At 35.6% G+C, this 19,515-nt stretch overlaps 1 protein-coding gene across 1 annotated transcript in view; it reads right to left on the bottom strand.

The window, feature by feature from the left end:
• Gabrg1 (gamma-aminobutyric acid type A receptor subunit gamma1) overlaps positions 1-18,075 on the bottom strand; it is a 93,196-nt gene extending 75,121 nt beyond the window's left edge. Inside the window, exon 1 of the mRNA XM_048415233.3 lies at positions 17,838-18,075. Coding sequence (XP_048271190.1) covers positions 17,838-17,941 — 104 coding nt within the window. The 5' untranslated portion in view covers positions 17,942-18,075. The remainder of the gene's footprint in view (positions 1-17,837) is intronic.
• Positions 18,076-19,515: the final 1,440 nt, after the last annotated feature.

Genomic DNA, 19,515 nt, shown 5'->3' with positions numbered 1-19,515 from the left:
AGTTACTATTGTCACAATTTATGTAAATGATACATAGGGACTTGATCAATACCACAACGTTTCTCACCCACACACACACTGCCAGTTTAAAGAAACTACATTTTGTGAGTTTGTATGAAATTGCTTAAACAGATTCGACAAAAGGTCAAATTTAAGCAAGGAATTGAACAGAATTACTTTTTCCTCAGGGTTCTAAAGAACCTTGTTGTCCCTTGCTAAATGGTTAATATTTTCTTTAATTAAATATGTTTAATATATTTGGATCATTCTTTCCCCCTTTCTCCAAGTCCTTCCAAATCCTGCCTTTTCAAAAACCATCGAACTTCACTCTTGCTCAATCTCTCTCAAAAACATAATAACAAAAACCAAAAAAGTATCAAATATAACAGCACTCATGCACACACACAATGCACACACATATACATACACACATGTGTTGTGTTATTGAATAGTTCACTAACACAGTGCCTGTCCTTGAGTGTTTAGATATGCTCAAAGTATCACATTGAAGAAAACTAATTTTTCTCCTCCAAGAATCAATTGTAATACCTTCCTGGTTGGTGTGGAACTTTGCGACTACTTCCCCTTTTCCAGTTTGATTTTGTTTGACAATATTACATTTGTGCATGTCTTGTGCATACTACAGTCTTTGTGAATTTGCACGTACATCAATCTTATTGTGTCATGAAGAGGCTGTTTCCCATTGTATCATGAAGAAGCTGTTTCCTGAGGTCACTAGCTATGGCTCTTATAATCATCACATCACCACTTCTATGTAGATCATGGACATATACTTGACTTATTTGGTTTATTTGAATGCAGTTTGTTTTAGGATGAGTATAACTATATAGTAAAAACACATTGACAAACAAACAAATTAGAGGAAAAAGATATGTGATCTGTATTATATTTATTGGTAGGGGAGAAGCAAAAGAGACATGATTCCAAAACATGAAACATAAGTGTAATAAAAGAATGAATTTTCTGGCACATTCTGAGCATTCAGAGAACATGTAAATATTTCAAAAGTAGTGTTAGAAATGCTCCTTATTTCATAAACAATTGGAAATATTTAATCAAGATTTTGTGTAACAGACAATGAGAAGTGTGAAAGAAGTGTGAAATATATAATTACTCAGAATCTTTTACTACTGAGGAAACATTTAATAGAAAAACAAAGTGAGTTCATATTTCCTAATACATATCTTTTTTTCTTAAGTTAATTTTAAGAGGTGTGGTTCTATTTTCCTCAACTTAACTAATCTGTGCATACTCAATATTTTATGCTTAATAATTACTAGGTGTTGAAATTTTTCTTGTAGATATTCAAAGAAAGAAATTATACAGTCATAGTAAATCCAAAAATTTTAAGGTCCTGCTCTTTAAATGTGCCATAATTTTGTGACAGTAAATCTTTGAGAAGCAGTTGTAGACTCAGACTTTGCAACTGCAGGTCAGTCTTTTTCAATCCATGTTTTCTTACTGCTGTGCACGTATACATTCAGCAAGTAGTAGATAAGTGTACATGATTCTTCCACTGAGTATCTTGGAAGTTGTTTAAATTGAAATGAATTCATGTCTTCAAGACAATCTTAAAACATAAACTCTCTTCTGATTTCTGAGCATGCACTCCCAAAGGAACCCTGTCTGTTGGAGTTTGCCTGTTTTGTTTTCTGATGCAGCCTTATTGTCTATGACATTCTTTTGCAAAAAAAAAAAAAAACAGGCTCTCAATTATTATTTGCTCCATAACTGAATAAATGTGTATGCACCATACATAAGGGATCTCCTATGGCCTAATTTTATAAGTAAACATAAGGACTTTCTGAAAGGTGTAAAGAAATTACCCAAATTCATACTTCTATTTGCAAGACAGAATTCACTAGAAAGTCCCAAATTGTGATGGAACTTTCATAGATATCTCTACTTCAACTCTTGCATTCCTGTACTCAATTATAAACATAATAACAACTAAAATGCTCTAAAAATACAGGCACAGATATCAGAATATATATGTATATATATACTTGTATAAAATATATGTGTGTATACACATACATATATTCATATATACATATATGTATATATGTACATATATCAACTTATTTTATAATATATATAAATTCTCCATTTTCAGAGTACTGGATCCTAGTGAGATGGTTTTCTATGTAACTAAGAGCAACTCCACCAGACCACACAATCTAGTCTCCCAACTTCTTTCTTGCCAAACATTTACTTTTTTTGCATAACGCTTCAGCTACTTATATTGTTTATGAAATATTTGATAATTTGCTGTGAAATTTTTAATCTGGCCCACAAATTCCATACCTCTATGGATAGGGTATTTTTTTATTTTGAAACCCAATTATCTTTCTAAAATCCACTTGATTCATATTAAAATTATATCAACACAGAAAACATTTGATGAATGCCTATGAATATATATGTATAGACACACATATACACATACGTATATGTGTGTGCATCATACATATTCAATGTATATTACTTTATCCCCTTATCAAATATCAAATTCCAAAATAACAATTTAGGTAACAGATCACATATAAATATTTGAGGAAAATTTTCTGAATTCATAAATTGCATTTCCTCCACAGATCCCACTTGTGATCTGTTGCTCTAGAAAAACAAACAAACTTAATGTTTATTTTCATTTATATTAGATCTTTGAAAATTTTAAACAATGCATTTTGGTCATATTCAACACCCTATTAAAGTTACACAGAGTCACTTCTTTCTCCACATAGATAGCTCTGTGTTGTCTCCATCCCCTTCAAGTCCAAATTATGTTGCTCATATTCCTTCAGATGTATGACCATCCCCTGGAGTAAGGTCCAACTACCAGAGTCCACACAATGTAAAAAAACTGACTATCCCTCTTCCATCAGCTATCTGTTGCTAATAGCTCCTCATTAGAAGTGAGATTTCAAGTCTACCTCCTTTTTCAACGCTGTGTTTTGTCAAATTTCATCTTGTGTTTTTTTACTGCTAATACTCCATTGTGTAAATATACGACATTTTCTTTATCCATTCTTTTGTTGAGGGTCATCTAGGTTGTTTCCAAGCTCTAGCTACTATGAATAAAGCTGCTTTGAATATAGTTTAGCAAATGTCCTTGTGGCATGAATGTACTTCCTTTGGGTATATGTTCAAACGTATTGCTGGGTCTTGAGCAATGAAGTCATACTCAGTGGTAAAAAACAATGACATCTTGAAATGTGCAGGCAAATGTATGGAACTAGAGAAAACCATCCTGAGTGAGGTAATACAGACCCAGAAATACAACACAATATTTACTCCCTCATAAGTGGATACTAGATGTACAGCAAAGATAACCAGGCTACAATCCATAATCCCAGAAAAGCTGGGTAAAAAAGGAGGACACTAAGAAGGATACACAAGGAAGATCCCAGGAAGAAGAATTAGATAAGATCTCTCGCATAAACTTGGAGGCAGTTACAAGGGAGGGTATGGGGAAGGGAACATGAGGGATCCGGATGGCAAAGATAGGCGAGGGGCAGAGAAGGGGAGCAATGAAAGAGCTATCGTGGTAGAAGAAGTCATACTGGGTTAGGGAGAAACTTCGTGCTAGGGAAACTCCTAGGAATCAGCAAGGATGACTCCAGCTAAGACTCCTAGAAATAGTGGAGAGAATCATATTACACCCTGACTCCCATAATAGAATCTATATCCTGTAACTGATGGAAGAAGATGCAGTGATCCAGATCCAAGCACTGGGCTGACCTCCTGGATTTCAGCTGAACAGATGGAGGAGGGATCATATGAGCAAGGAGGGTCAAGATTGTGATGGGGAATACCACAGAGACAGTCAGCTCCAGCTAGGGGTAGCTCAGGGACTATTGACTGATATTTGGGGAAGCTGCATGGGTCTTAACTAGGTCCTTGGAATGTGAATGGTAGTTATGTGGCTTGATGTGCTTGGAGGGGTGGATCTGGCAGTGGGACTAGGACTTATCTCAGGTACATGAACCAACTTTTGGAGCCCATTGCCCATGGTGGGATACTTTGCCCAGCCTGATTCAGTGGGAAGGGGCTTGGTCCTGCCTCAACTTGATATCACAGTCTTTGGTGACTCCCTTTATCCTCTCTGAGGAATGAATGGGGAGTAGGATGGGGAAGGTAGTGAGGTTCATTCTACCTCCTTCCCAAGCTTCATGTTCTCTTTTTGTATTTTGTTTTTATTTTTAAAACCTGGAAAGTTCTATTAGTGTTCCTCTTGTACACGCAGATATGTGTCTGTCCAATGGGGCTCAAGAGGCCGACCAGCAGCCAGGCGAGTGAATCTCCTTCTCTTAGCATTTACCAACTGTTTATAGCTTCTCTCACAGGAGTGGAGCCTTCACAGGTCACTGTTATTTTAGAAAAGCTTTTGGACAATTCCTAAGCTTTTGCAACAGAGTTTATTTAATCATATTAGAGCTATCATATTGAAAACTTTGTCACTTATGAGAAAGAGACAAAATAATAGGAAAGCAAATTTTCTTCAAAAAAATTCATGATGATAGGCATATATTTAGAAAAAAGATTAAAAAGATCAAATGATAAAAATACTTTTCTTAATATGTTAGATACTAATTATGAAATTTATATTTTCTTTATTGAAAAAATACTATTATAACATACTAACAGCTATTTATACTATCATCACAACTCTAACTAATAACATGCAACATACCAACATTTGTATTTTTGTCTGTGTTTTATTTATTTTCTTTGTTAACTCTGTCCTTTAAATGAAAGATTATTTTTAACTCTGTCTATGTGGAGGTGGGGGTAAACACACATAATGTGCAAATTCCCTCTGTGTGCTGTGATTACCATTAATGAATAAAAAAAAAACTACTTTGAACCTATAGCAAGGCAAAACTTAGGCAGGCTGGGAAAGCTGCGCTGAATGCTGGGAGAAAGAAGGGCAGAGTCAGAGAGATCATGGAGACACTGGAGACAGATGTTGGGAACTTTAGCCAGTAAGCCACTATCATGTGGCCATAAACAGATTAATAAAAATGCGTTAGATTAAAATGTAAGAGATAGCCAATAAGAAGATAGAGCTAATGGGTCAACAAGTAATTTAATGAATACTGTTTCTGTATGGTTATTTCGGGTCTAAGCTAGCAGGGTGGCCAGGAACCAACAAGTGGCTTCTTCTTACTACACACATAAGCACAGGTACCTCTGAAAGATGGGGCAGGGTAATGAACAGACTGGAGTGGAGATGAATTTGAAGTTTCCAGCCACTCAATATGAATTCTAGGAACTGAATTCTGGTCTTCTGAGAACTCTTTGAAATCAATCAACTTTAGAAAATGAACAATTATGTGTTTTATGAAAAGTGTTCAGGAATATGGCAAATACTCAAATATTACAAACACTTTTTGTAAATACTTCCATATAAGCATTATTATACTTTTTTGAGGAAGAGAAAGCTAGCATAATCTTTAGTATAGTATTTTTTAAGTTACAACTGTGTATAAATTATATTAAAATAAACAGCCAAGTCACCATTTCAATTTATAACCAGAGAGCCAGATAGGACATAAATTAGATTTATATGTGATGCAATCCTTAAAGATATTCACATTTTCTAAATCTTTGATGCTTTTATGCATCAGATAAATGCTTTAAGTCTGCAAGAATTGTGTAAAGGCATCATGTTGATTCTTATTCAATTACAGAACATTTTGAAATATCTTAAAAGTAAAAGAATTGAGTATGAATATATCCAAATAAGAGGCCCACACCATTTTATTGTCTTGGGATCTAAAATAAGACCACAATATTCATTAGCATAAGATACTCTTGGAGCACTCTCTTCAGAAGGCAAGGGAGGCAAATGGGTGCCACAGCAACATACAATCCTTCTTCTTCATCTATGCTAATTGTGGCAGTCTGAGGCTGTTAAGGAATTGCTGCTAACCAAATCCTTGAAATAAGCATTTATTTACATATCATTTCCTCGAATAGCTACCTACCTAATAGATTGCACTTATATGAGATCAGATTTAACCTAGTCAATATGCTACTTTATAGAAAATGTAGTTCTTCTTGAAGACCCTGAATTACACATGTTAGATGAGTCTTCAGTGAGTACATGCATCTAGGAAGACTAAGGACCAGATGCATCTCTACGTTTACACAATTCAGACATCACAACCATAAGAGATCATCTCAGAGTACACACAGTCATTAATGAGTTTCCAGAACTCTCCTTCTAATACATCTAAAGATATTTCAGAAACTTGATCACACCAAGAGTAAAACGAAAATATATAACCCAACATATCTTAAGTATTATTTTTCTTTTTTATTTTATTTAAAAGCTTGTTTTTCATTTTACATACTAATCATAGTTTCCCCTCCCTCCCCTCCTCCAAATCCCAGTTCACCACCTCACATACTCTTCCCACCTAACCATCAGGATAGGTAAGGCCTTCCATGGGGAGTTAGCAATGTCTGGCATATCAAGCTGAGGCCTGACCAAGCCCTTCCCCCTGTACCAAGGCAGATTAAGGTATCCATCCATCGGGAATGGTCTTCAAAACCCAGTTAAAACCACTGATTTTCTGACCTACCTATAAAGAGAAATATCAAATTGCATAATACACTATTTCTGGGAGAAAAAGATTTCTACACATCAGAACTTCACTGATAGGAAATTAAGGAACCCATACTATAAGGCTGCTGATGCTTAATGCTAAATGAGAAGATCAAAATAAAGTTACCTCTACTACCAAACAGACTAACATCACCTCCCACACACAAGTTTTCATTTTGAGCTCTGTCCTGAACTCAGCTTTAATAAAGCTCATAGAATATGATCTTTGTTCGGCTTTGCATTGATGGCAGAGCATTCACCAATAGCACTGTACCTCCTTGAGCATGTGGAACATGGCTTTACATGTTTCTATCAACAAGCACCAATACACAGAGCAAGAGAACTCAGACTCAATAATAATAACACACCGTACCTCTGCCATTGGTATCTAGCATTTGTGTATCGTCTATGTCCTTCTTGGTTCCTTAAAAACACAAGGCACCCAAGGATTTTTTTTTTTTTTTTTGCTTACCACTTTAGCACCAGGTTCCACAATGCTGTTTAACCCATGGTGAGCACTGAGTAAATAGTTGTTGAATGAATAATGGGCAAGAAATATTCATTGACTGGATTAATAGCTAAGGCTATTTGTTAAAGCATTAGAATTCAATTGGCCAAACTATTTTTGTACCGAGAAAATTAGATACTGCTTAAAAATAGATAAAACCCATAAATCTCATCAGCCTCCCACTGAGTACAGCACATTCTAACAAGCTTCTGCTCGAATAGGTCTGGTGATGAGCCATCCTTTATCTCTCTGCAGCGAAACTGTGACTTCCTGTTACTTCCATTATTGGTTGTAGTGTGCGGTATAACCACACCTAGTAAATTTCACCATAACTTTCTATAGAACACTGAAAAATAAGGAGCCACTTCTTAAAACAAAATGTACCCAAACTGCAAGTTCTTACTTTTAATTCTTTTCTCTGTGGCAAATTTTTAATGATCAAGTACTCCAGGTTGCCTAACGTTTTCCCTAAACAATGAACCTAGCATTGCATAAGAGAGTCAGTGAACCATGTGATAAGTACATAATAGATTTCCTACCTATTGTCCTTGCTTCAATGAACACACAACTACACTACCATAGGTTTTCATTACTGTCTCTTCTTTTCTCCCTTTTCTCCTAAAATTATGTAATAAAGATATTGCATAGTATTTCCATGGTTTCTTTCTTCTCTCCCCAGTTAACTCTATTCAGAACCACACCCATTTATCTGACTTACAAAGTATTTGTGTTATGAAATGTTTGGTTTGGAATTTAGGTACTGGGGAAGGATCCATAAGGTGCTGAGAAGGAGGCATATTCTTTTGTGTTTGGGTAAAATATTCTACAGATGTCTGTTAAGTCCATTTGAGCCATGTCATTTGTTAGTTCCTTTATTTATTAGTTAAGTTTCTGTCTGGTAGACCCATCCAGTGGTGAGAATGGGGTACTGAAGTGTCTACTTTTAATGTGTGGGGCTTGATGCACGATTTAGGCTTTCATAATATTTCTTTTGTGATTGAACATAGACGTTCAGTATTGAGATTTCATCTTTATGAATTTTTCTTGTGATAAATATGAAATGACTTTCATCCTCTCTATTGTCTAATTTTAATGTGAAGTATATTTTGTTAGATATTAGAATAACTATACCAGTTGTTTCTTAGGTTCACTTGATTGGAAAATTTATTCATACTGCTTTACTCTGTGATGATGTCTGTCTTTGAAGTTAAGGTGTATTTCTTATATTCAGCAGAAAGATGAGTTCTGTTTTTGTATCCAATCTGTTAGCCTGTGTCTTTTTATAAGTGAGTTGAGTTCATTTATATTAAGTATTATTAATGACTAGTGATTGCTAGTTTCTGTTATATTTGTTCTTTGTTGTTGTTGATGATGATGGTGGTGGTGGTATTGTGTGTGCTTTTCTCTTCTTTGGGTTTTTTTGGTGGAATTTTCTATTTCCTGTGTTTTTTGTGGGTGTATCTGACTTCCTTGGAAATTGGAGTTTTAATTCTAGTACTCTCTATAAGACTGGATTTGAGAATAGCTTTGGTTTAATCTGGTTATGTCATGCAATATTTTGTTTTCTCTGTCTATATTGACTGAAAGATTTGCCAGGTGTAATAGTCTGGGCTGGCATATGTGGTCTCCTAGTGTCTGAACGATACCTGACTAGGACGTTCGGGCTTTCATTATTTCCACTGAGAAGTCGAGTATAATTATAATAGGTATGCCTTTATATGTTAGTTGACCATTTTTCTTTCCAGATTTTAATATTCTTTCTTTATTTGCATGTTTAGTGTTTTGATTGTTATGTGGCAAATGGACTTTTTGGAGGGGAGGCAGGTCTAGACTATTTGGTGTTCTGTAAGTTTCTTGTATCATCATAAGCATGTCCTTCTTAGGTTGGGAAAGTATTCATCTATTATTTTATTAAATGTATTTTCTGTGCCTTTAAGTTGAACTTCTTCTATCCCTATTATTTTTACATTCAGTTATTTCTAGGTGTCCCAGATTTCCTGGATATTTTGTGGTAAGGATTTGTTGGATTTAACATTTTCTTTGACCAATGTATCTATTTCCTCAATCATATCTTCAACACTTTAGATTCTCTCTTTCATCTCTTATATCCTGTTGTTTGTGTTTGCTTCTGTAGTTCCTGATTATTTACCCAGATTTTCAATTTCCAGGTTTCTCTCAGTTTGTGTTTTTTTTTATTGCCTCTGTTTACCCCTTTCAAATCTGGAAACATTTTTTAAATCTGTTTGATTTCTTTTTCTTGGTTTTCTTTAAGGGATTTATTGATGTTTTCCAATTTTTTATTTGCTTTTTTATCTATTGCTTTAAGGGATTTTTTTCATTTTCTTTTTAAGGGCCTCAATCATTTTCATAAGATTATTTTTAAGGTCATTTTATTCTGCTTCATCTGTGTTAAGATACTTAAGTCTTGCTGTTGTACAAACACTAGTGTCTGGTAGTGTTGTATTGTCTTTACGTTGTTGAGTGTATTCTTACCCTGTTGTCTATTCATCACTTCCTCCAATTGGAACAGATATTGGAACAGACCAATATCATTCATGAACATTGATGCAAAACTACACAATAAAATACTGACAAACTGAATCCAAGAATGCATCAGAAAAATCATCCACTATGACCAAGTTGACTTCATCACAGAGATGCCAACATATGCCATAGTTCAGCATACGAAAAATCTATCAACGTAATCTACCATATAAACAAGCTGAAAGAGAAAAATCACATGATCCTCTAACTAGATGTTGAAAAGTCTTTGTAAGAACACAACTTCCCTTTGTGATAAAAGTCTTGGATAGAGCAGCAATATAAGGAACATACCTAAACATAATAAAGGCAATATACAGCAGGCCAACAGCCAACATCAAACTAAATAGAGAGAAACCCAAAGCAATCCCAGTGAGATTAAGGACAAGACAATGCTCTCTACTTTCTCCATATCTATTCAACATAGTATTCAGCATTCTAGCTAGAAATGTAAGACAACAAAAGGCAATCAAAGGGATACAAATTGAAAGAAAAAGTAGTCAAACTTTGACTATTTGCTGGTGATACAATAGTATGCATAAGTGATCCCCAGAATTCCACCAGGGAACACCTACAACTGATAAACACCTTCAGTAATGTAGCATGATACAATAGTAACTCAAAGAAAATTAGTAGTTCTTCTCTATACAGATGATAAATAGCCTGAACAAAAAATCAGAGAAGCATCACCCTTTAAAACAGCCCCAAATATCATAAAGTATATTGGGGAAATTCTAACCAAACAAGTGAAGGACCTGTATGACAAGGACTTTAAGTTTTTGAAGAAAGAAATGGAAGAAGAAGTCAGAAAAGGGAAAGAGCTCCCATGTTCTTGTACAGTTATGATTAATATAGTATAAATGGCAAGCTTACCAAAAGCAATCTACAGATTCAATTCAATACTGACCAAAATCCTAGCAAAATTCTACACAGACCTCAAAAGAAAGAAACTTGATTTCATATGGAAAGGCAAAATAACAGGATAGCCCAAACAGTCCTGTACAATAGAGTATCTTCTGGAGGCATCCCTGACTTCAAATTCTACTACAGAGCTACAATAATATAAACAGCTTGGTCTTGGCACAGATGGGGACAAATGGAATACAATCAAAGAACCGGATATCAATCCACACAACTATGACACCTGACTTTTGACAAAGAAGTTAAAATCAGAAAATGGAAAAAAGAAAACATCTTCCACAAATGGTGATTGCATAACTGGATGTCAACATTTAGAAAAATGCAAATAAAATCATACTTATGGCACCATGCACAAAACTCAACTCCAAATGATTCAAAGACCTCAACATAAAACTAATTACACTGAACCTCATGCCAGAAAAAGTAGGAAGGTCCCTTGAATGCATTGGTACAGGACAAGAATCATTTCTTAAATATAACTCTAGTATCACAGTCACTGACAGCAACAATTAATAAATAGGACCTCATAAAACTGAGAAGTTTTGTAAAGCAAAGGATATAGTGAACAATGTAACATGAAGGGGCCGACTTGTTGGGGTTTCTGTCCTGCCCAGTACCCCACAGCTGGCATATCCCAAAGAAAATCACACTGAGTCTACATTAGGTTATAAACTGGTTGGCCCATTAGGTCAGACTACTTATTAGTCCTTGTAACTTATGTTACCCCATTATCCTCATATATGTTAGCCACAAGGCTCAGTACCTTTTCCAGCGGGGCAGCTTACATCTTAAGATCTCCCTCATATTCACATCCAACAGATAACTGATCCCTAAAATATATAAAAACTTAGGAAATTCAATACAAAAATACCAAACAATCAAAATTAGAAAATGGGGTACAGCTCTTAACAAAGGATTCTTAATTGATGAATCTCAAATAGCCATAAAACACTTAAGGAAATGTTCAACTTCCTTAGTCATCAGAGAAATAACACCTATGAAAAAGGCCAAGAACAAAAACACTAAGGACAGTTTATGCTGAAGAGGATGTGGATTAAGAACACTCCTCCATTACTGGTGGGAGTACAAACTTATATATCTGCTTTGGAAGTCAGTAGAGAAGTTTCTTAGAAAATTGGGAATTAATCTACTTCAAGACCCAGCAATACCTCTCTTGGGCAAATTCTGAAAGGATGCACACTCATACTACAAGGTCATTTGCTCAACTATGTTCATAGCAGCATTATTTAAAATATCCAGAACCTGGAAAAACACATATGCTCATCAATCAAAGAATGGATAAGGAAAATGTGGTACATTTACACAATGAAATACTACTCAGTGCTAAAAAAATAATGACATTTTGAAATTCACAAGCGAATGGACAGAAATCAAAAAAAAATATACTAAGTGAGTTATCCCAGACCCAGAAAGATAAATATTGTATACACTTTCTCATAAGTGGATATTAGACATAAAACAAAGGATAACCAGCCTACAGTACATAAGTCTAGAGAACGTAGACAACAAAGAGAACCCTAAGACAGAATACATGAATCCACTTAGGAAAGAGAAAAGGATAAGATGTCCTGAAAAAATTAGGAGTGTGGGGGGCAGGGAAAGGTAGAAGGTGAGAGGGGAGGAAGGAAAGGGAGTGTAAAAAAATCTATAGCTCAATAAAAACAATAAAAAATGCTCTACGTTAAAAAAGAATGTACGTTCTCGGCGGACACGTGAGTTTCTATCTTGAATTCATCACTTAAGTGAAAGATGGCTCTTAATATATTCTAAAAGTATCTGTGCCTTTCTCTTTCCTTTTCTCTTTGGTAAAATTAGGCAAATAGCAGTATCCAAAATCTTATCCCCTTTCATATTTGACTTTCTTATTATATGTATATGGCTAAGCTCGTCATAGCTAGAGAGGCGATAAATCCTACTACATATATGCATATCCAATTGAATCTATTAAGTGTTGGCCTTATATACAATGGCTGAGCAGTTAGATTAGATAAACTAATGGGAAGCTCTTTCATGGAGAAAATTAATTTTCACTTTCTCTAACTTAACTTCCAAAACAGATCAACAATAGCATGGTACTAATATCAACAATTAATAAATGAGACCTCATGAAACTAAAAAGGAAAGAATACCATCAACGAGAGAAAATGACAGCCTACAGAATGGGAAATAATTTCATAATTCCACATCTGACAGAGGAGCTAATACACAAAATATATAAGGAACTCAAGAAACTAGACACAACAAACCAAACAGTCCAATTTAAAAATGGGGTACAGATCTAAACAAAGAGTTTTTAACATTTGAATCTGAAACAACCAAGAAACACTTAAAGAGATGTTCAACATCCTTAGTCATCAGAAAATGTAATTCAAAACAACCCAGAGATTCCATCTTACACCTGTCAGAAGGCTAAAATCAAAACCACAAGTGACAGTCTATGTTGGTGAGGATATGAGAGAAGCAGAAAATTCTTTCATTGTTAGTGGGAATGCAAACTTGTATAGCTATTTTGGAAATCAATATGAAAGTTTCTCAAAATATTGGGAAACAATCTACCTCAAGATACAGCTATACCACTCTTGGGCATATAGCCAAATGATGCTCCATCCTACCACAAGAACACTTGCCAACTATGTTCTTAGAAGCTTTATTCATAATAGCCAGTACCTGGAAACAACCTAGATGTCCCTCACCTGAAGAATGAGTAAAAAAAAAAATAATTGTGGTACATTTACACAATGGAGTATTACTCAGTTGTTAAAAATATAATATCATAATATTTGCAGACAAATGGATGGAATTAGAAAAATTATCCTGAGTGAGGCAATGTTCATAATGATAGTCATTATGGGGTTATAATGTTCATCCCAGTAACCACAGACTATCTAACAAAACTTCCACATCAGTAATGAGACACTGCCTGTCAGGTGGGTCAGATAGACTCTCAAAACAATATAGGCTATTAGCATTACTCTTGGCTTACGTCAAATGTAAGACAACATACAGTTCAGTCACAGGACTTGAAGCAACCAAGATGGAAGTGTCTGAAAGCCTCTTTGAATGCTAGCTTCTGTATTATCAGAAAATGCTGTGTAACCTGCCAAGAGAGAAAAGCAACTGCTGTTCCTACCCAATCATAAAGCCAGTTAGCCACAACAATTACTAACTGATGAGAATCTGCTGCTGGTATAATAATGAGTTATTTAATTGGAGGGTTACCAACAGCTGTCTAATCATAATTAAGGCCTACTCAATAGGAGGGAATTAATGACTGATTCTTCAACCTAACCAACCACTTTTGACTAGAGATATCATAAACACTAGAGGAACACCTTCTAGCAGTTTTTCCTGAACTAATATAATAGTTAACTGTATCCTCAATAATTATTTTCATACGTAGGGATAAGAATATAAGCTCATCCAAAAACTTCCTTTTCCAACAAATTGAGATGATTGCAGAGATCAACAACTGGCCAAAATGCAGAGTCCATGGAGTACCTCATCACCAGTTAACACATCTACAATGCAACCCATACACTAAGTCTAGGGGAAAATGGAAGAAGAGAAGATGGAAGAGTGTAAAAACCAAAGAATCAGGACACCTTCTGCTAGGAAGGGTCCTTTAGACATAATGGGGAAGCCACACCCACGAAATCTCAACCGTATAGTTGACCAAACAAAATTTAAATAATAAATTTTATTTAACATCCCAACATAGGTGGGTGACATGTTACATGGTCTCACCATTAATGGAAGAACAATAAGAAAGACGCATTTCCTAAATATACCACATATAGAACCAAACAAAGAAACACACTCCATTTGGGAACTTAATAATATCTAATATTCAATATTCAATTCCATTGTACTTCAAACCACCTTAACAAAGAAAAATAATATGAGAATTATCATGAGTCCATAGAATATTTCTTACTATGCCCTTCTCGAATTGTTATGGCCTGCTCCTGAATATTTTTAATGTTCTTGAAATAATTTTGGAAAATGAGTTCTCTGTACCCCAAAAGTTTGCCTGAAATCATTCAGAAAGAAGTGACAGCTGGATGTGAAATTGAAACTGGACGACAAAGATCCGAATTCTCATTTGATATCTCCCATGTACAATTTTCACCTGAAATCTTTCATTTAGCTTGTTCCCACTCATTCCCTTTCATCTAGGAAGTCATTTGCCACATGTGACCCTCATTTTACCACGACCTACAGAGCCCTTATTCAGCTTTCTATTCTACCTTGCCTCTAGCACCTTGCGGCTCTACTTTTATTCTTACACTCATAAACAAACATCATTACATGTATATAGATACAAAATGTTTAGGAAATTTGAATGCAGTATGAAGCATTTCCATTTCTGTTTAGCCAACAGGTGTTTCAATCTGTGGAACGGAACGCAACTGGACTGGATTTCATGTTTGGATAATTTAAAAGATTTTCTATTGGGGACTTTTATCAATTGCAATCTTATCATCTCAAAATCAGTTTATCCCTGGGTCCTTTGAACAAGTAATTGTGTAACATTTACATTGGTTTATACTACAAAAGTAAGCTTAAAAGCTAGAAACATAAAGAAAAATCCTTTATTAACCAAAATACCCCAAAACTTATTTATGAAATAACCTAAAATAATACATTTTAAAAGTTAGTGCATTTGAAATTAATGTGGAAAATTGGATGACAATGTTTTTTATCGATGGAAAAATTTTAAATATGTTATATTTCTTTGGCTTTCTACTCAGGTAACTTCTCAAAGGTCACTATGAGTTACTTTCTAGAAAACCTAAGATCTCATGATACTTTTCAAACTCTTTCTGAACTTGATTACACTCATATTTGTCTCAAGATTATAAAGAGTGAAATCAAGCAGATGAAATATGAAGCAAGTTGTCAGGATGCCACAGACTCTCCTGGAGAATAAAGAACGGCATCCATGGTCAGAGCTTTTAGATATAACACGAGGATCCGTTTTCATAATTCAACAATGAGGAAAGTCAATACATTGTCTCCCTTCACTCTTCATGAAAAGTAATGAGGAGGCAAGACCTGCCCATTGATTTTATATAAAAAGTAATAGAATCTAACTTAGTAATCTCCAAATAGATGTCATTGAATGTGTATTTTAAAACTAGTATGACATTGAAATTCCTTCAGACAGAACTGTCTGTGATTTGCTATAAAAAGAAGCCACAAATGAACACACAAGGAGGGAACAATATATATGATCATACATAGTTTATAAGTATTGATGCCAATTTTCTCCAAATCTATATTGAAAGAATATAAAATTCATAACAAATTTGCCTGCTTTATAAAACGGAGTCATAAAAACTCATAACTGAAGCACTCAAACCATAGTTATAGTAGCAACATATAATATATATATATATGTGTGTGTGTGTTTCAATATTTATTTGTTCATCTGACAAAGAAATCCAGTTTATCTATACAATAAAGATAAAATAAATTATTCATAAATTTGAACCTTGTAATTTAATTTCAATCTTTCAAACAACATACAGTAAAAAAAGGGAATGGTAGTCATATTAGAATTTTCTTCTTTACTACTGCTCAGACCTGTGAAGAGACCCTTAAATCACTGCATATTTCATTTCTAATCTGAGAAGTATTGAATTTGAACATCTGAAGCAGTCAGTATTGTCTACTGCTATAATACATGTTACAGAAGAAACTATGCATGGAGAGTGTGTTTAAAGAGCTGTGGCAAGTCAGAGTAGGGCATCCAGTGAGTGCCCTGCCTACTGCACCGCAGCGCACTTCACTCTATATCAGCTTGATGAGAGTTTGGAACGTGGCAACAATGAATGCTATGTAACTCTCTTCCAAACAAAGCACTATTGGGACAGACAATATGCTCTCTGTGAGGCAGGATCCTTACACGATTAGATAGAAGTGTGCAGCAATAAAGACAAAAAGAGCCTGCAGGTTGTTACTCCAGAAAACCAGTGGGCCAAACTGATTTTACTTTTCCTTTGGTGTAAAAATACCTATTCTACTTAAATATTGTCTATAAAATGTGATATATTCAAAGGCATAACCCATTACTGAATATTATATAGAATGAAACATTCATTACATTGTCTGTACATAGAGAACATTTAAAATTCGAAGGCAGAAAGATAAATAAAATTGCAATTCCCAAATGAAACACAAACATACCAAATATCAAATTTTGAATCCAGGAAGGCCAATTTTAATTATGATCTTATTCAGTGCCTACATTCTGAGGCTTTGCAGATGTTCTACCTACTGGTAAAGAGAAGGAAAATCTATATAAAATTATCTTCCTAGTAATTTGGCTTTACTGGAGTTCTAAACAGCACTAAAGCATCAAATGCTACAACCTTGAATGTAAATGTATAAAACAAATGATACAATGCATAGATAGTACATTTTTAAAAAGCTATTGAAGAATCTATGTCTTAAGCAAATGTGGCAACTTCTTCCACACTCTGTCTGCTCCTAGTCTAAGTGTGAGCTTTTTCTTTCAGTATCAGCACAACTTCAAAGTTTTTGAGATGTTTTACAGTCCACTCTTGTTCCTGTCAGACTGTAGATTTGTGCTTGGTAGGATCACACAAAAATGCAGCTAAAGATATTCATAGTATTATTAATTTTAATTAGTAGGCAACCAATTACAGTGAAGACTTTCAAAAGTGATCCTAATGACGCACACAGAACTCTTTCTGAGATATATATTTTTTCATAGCTGATACATACGTGGTCAAATATAGCATATAAAAGATTGACTTAATCAAGAAAGTTACCCCAAGATGAATGAGAAGAAAATCACAATATTGGCTTATATACAAATAGTATATACATGATGACATATAATAAGAAGTTTCTGAAATAACTTAAAATGCAGAATCACTGATAAAGTTTGTCAACAGTATTCGATTCCAAATACAGCAGGAAAGTCATTTCTACTTCTAGTTCCCCTTTAAGAAAAGGAACCTCTCTTAGTTTATAACCCGATAGAATTCAAAAACAAGTGAACACCCCTACTTCAGAAAAGGCTGATTTCATGTTGTCTTCAAGTAAACAGATAGATCAGAAAATACAATGATGCAAACATTGCACATGTTCCCGGGAAAACGCAAATTTCTTATAATGATTGAGGGACAAAATAAATAAATTAATTAAAGGAAACAGTTTCAAGTCTTTGAATTTACTCACCAGTTTCCCAAATGCAGGGTTAGTAACAGGAACATCAACCTCACTCCTCTAGTTTGACTCCACAGGAGCGAAGGAGAGAAGAGGAAGGCTTTCCTAGAACCCATCGGGTCCCTTTTATGGTCCCTCTTCTGCTAGCTCAGTCCCCAAGCCCAGAGTTTGCCTCAAGCCTCAGCAGCCGCCCAGTGAGTAAAAGGGAGAGTGTGGAAAGACAGGACACCTCCTAACCAGGTAGGATGCGACTCCCAGAAGAACTGAGCCGAGGAGCCAATCAGACAGGGAGGACGCCGGCATAAATTATCTCAAAACGACTTGGACCAATCAGTGCTCCAGAAAGGCGGGGTTTCCCATACTAGAAATCAAGCCCAGCCCAGTGGGGAAAAGAGCTCCGCTTTTTTTTTTTTTTTTTTTTAAATGAAAGAAAAATAACCTCTTCTCCGTTCCAGCGCCTATAAGAAACATTGGGGTGGCCTTGACAGTCGGGCTCCCAAGGGAAACGCTGCTATTTTGCTGCCCTTCCGTATATTGGAATGCATACCTCCTCCTTCTCCTGAGTTAGGAATGATTTATTTATTTATTTATCCTTTTATTTACTTATTTATTCTTTTATTTTTTTTAATTGCCTTCAAGAAATGCCCAGGTAACTCTCCCTCCGTGGAAAGAGCCTATTACACTTTATTAGGGCTCGTGAGAACTCTGTTATTTTTGATTGATTATCGTTACTTAATTCTGATTCCGGGATAGTGTCTTGTTTCTTTTTGCAGATGTAGGATCGGACACAACGCCCTGCACAAATGAACTCTCTAGAGGTGGACAATGTAAAACTCAAGTGAATGAATGAGCCGTCTGGGTGCATTCCCGTTAAGCACGTTCTGCTCCCTCCCCCTGCTACTGTCTGCGCTCTAGTGTGCCGATTTGCAACGTATTATCTCCCATCGCGGAAAGATGACAGTAATGAAGAATACCAGGCAAGAACTCTCTCGTTTTACAAACACAAAACACACAAAACTGATTGTAGTAGCTTCCGCCGTCAAAGACGCCCTAGCATATGACATGGGCGATTCTTGCTGTGTTTCCCCTGCTCAAGTGCATTTCATTTGCATTTGTGGAGCTTCTGTGTTTGGTTCCTAACTTCAGAGGCTTTGCTTTGAGTTCTCAACAGAGCCCAAGGGTTGCCATGGCAACCAGAAAGCCTCTGGCAGCTGGAACAACTGTACTGCAAAGACCGGGGCTATGGAGAAAAGGGCTCAGTGCCCAGCCATCTTCTGCTTTTACGCCTTGCTAAATCTCTGCTTCCCAGGGATGTCGCCCAAGGATGGGGTCCTAGGCTGCATCATTAATCACTCCACACCACCTGGAGGTGCCCACATTCAGAGATGAAATGAAATGTACCGTGTAGTTACTTGAGAAGCAGACAGTTCAAAGCAGAAGTAACTGTTTGTGCATGCACGGCGGCGGCAAGGGAACTGTTGCTGCAACAGCCACTGAAATCCATTAAAGGAGCCAGATGAGCATAACGGGGTTACAGACTGATAGACTTTCTCTCTTTGTCTCTGTCCCTTCCTTTCTTCCTCTCTGGTTGCCCAGAATAGCAGATATTGCAGTATTTTTCTTTTCTTTGACTCCCTATCATCTGAAAATAGGTAGTGACCTTCCTTGTTCCTATTCTCTTACTCCACAC

Source organism: Myodes glareolus, chromosome 8 (assembly GCF_982192425.1).
Source record: "Myodes glareolus chromosome 8, mMyoGla1.1, whole genome shotgun sequence".
In the NCBI taxonomy this organism is placed as follows: domain Eukaryota; kingdom Metazoa; phylum Chordata; class Mammalia; order Rodentia; family Cricetidae; genus Myodes; species Myodes glareolus.
This window is presented reverse-complemented; position numbering and strand designations above follow the sequence as displayed.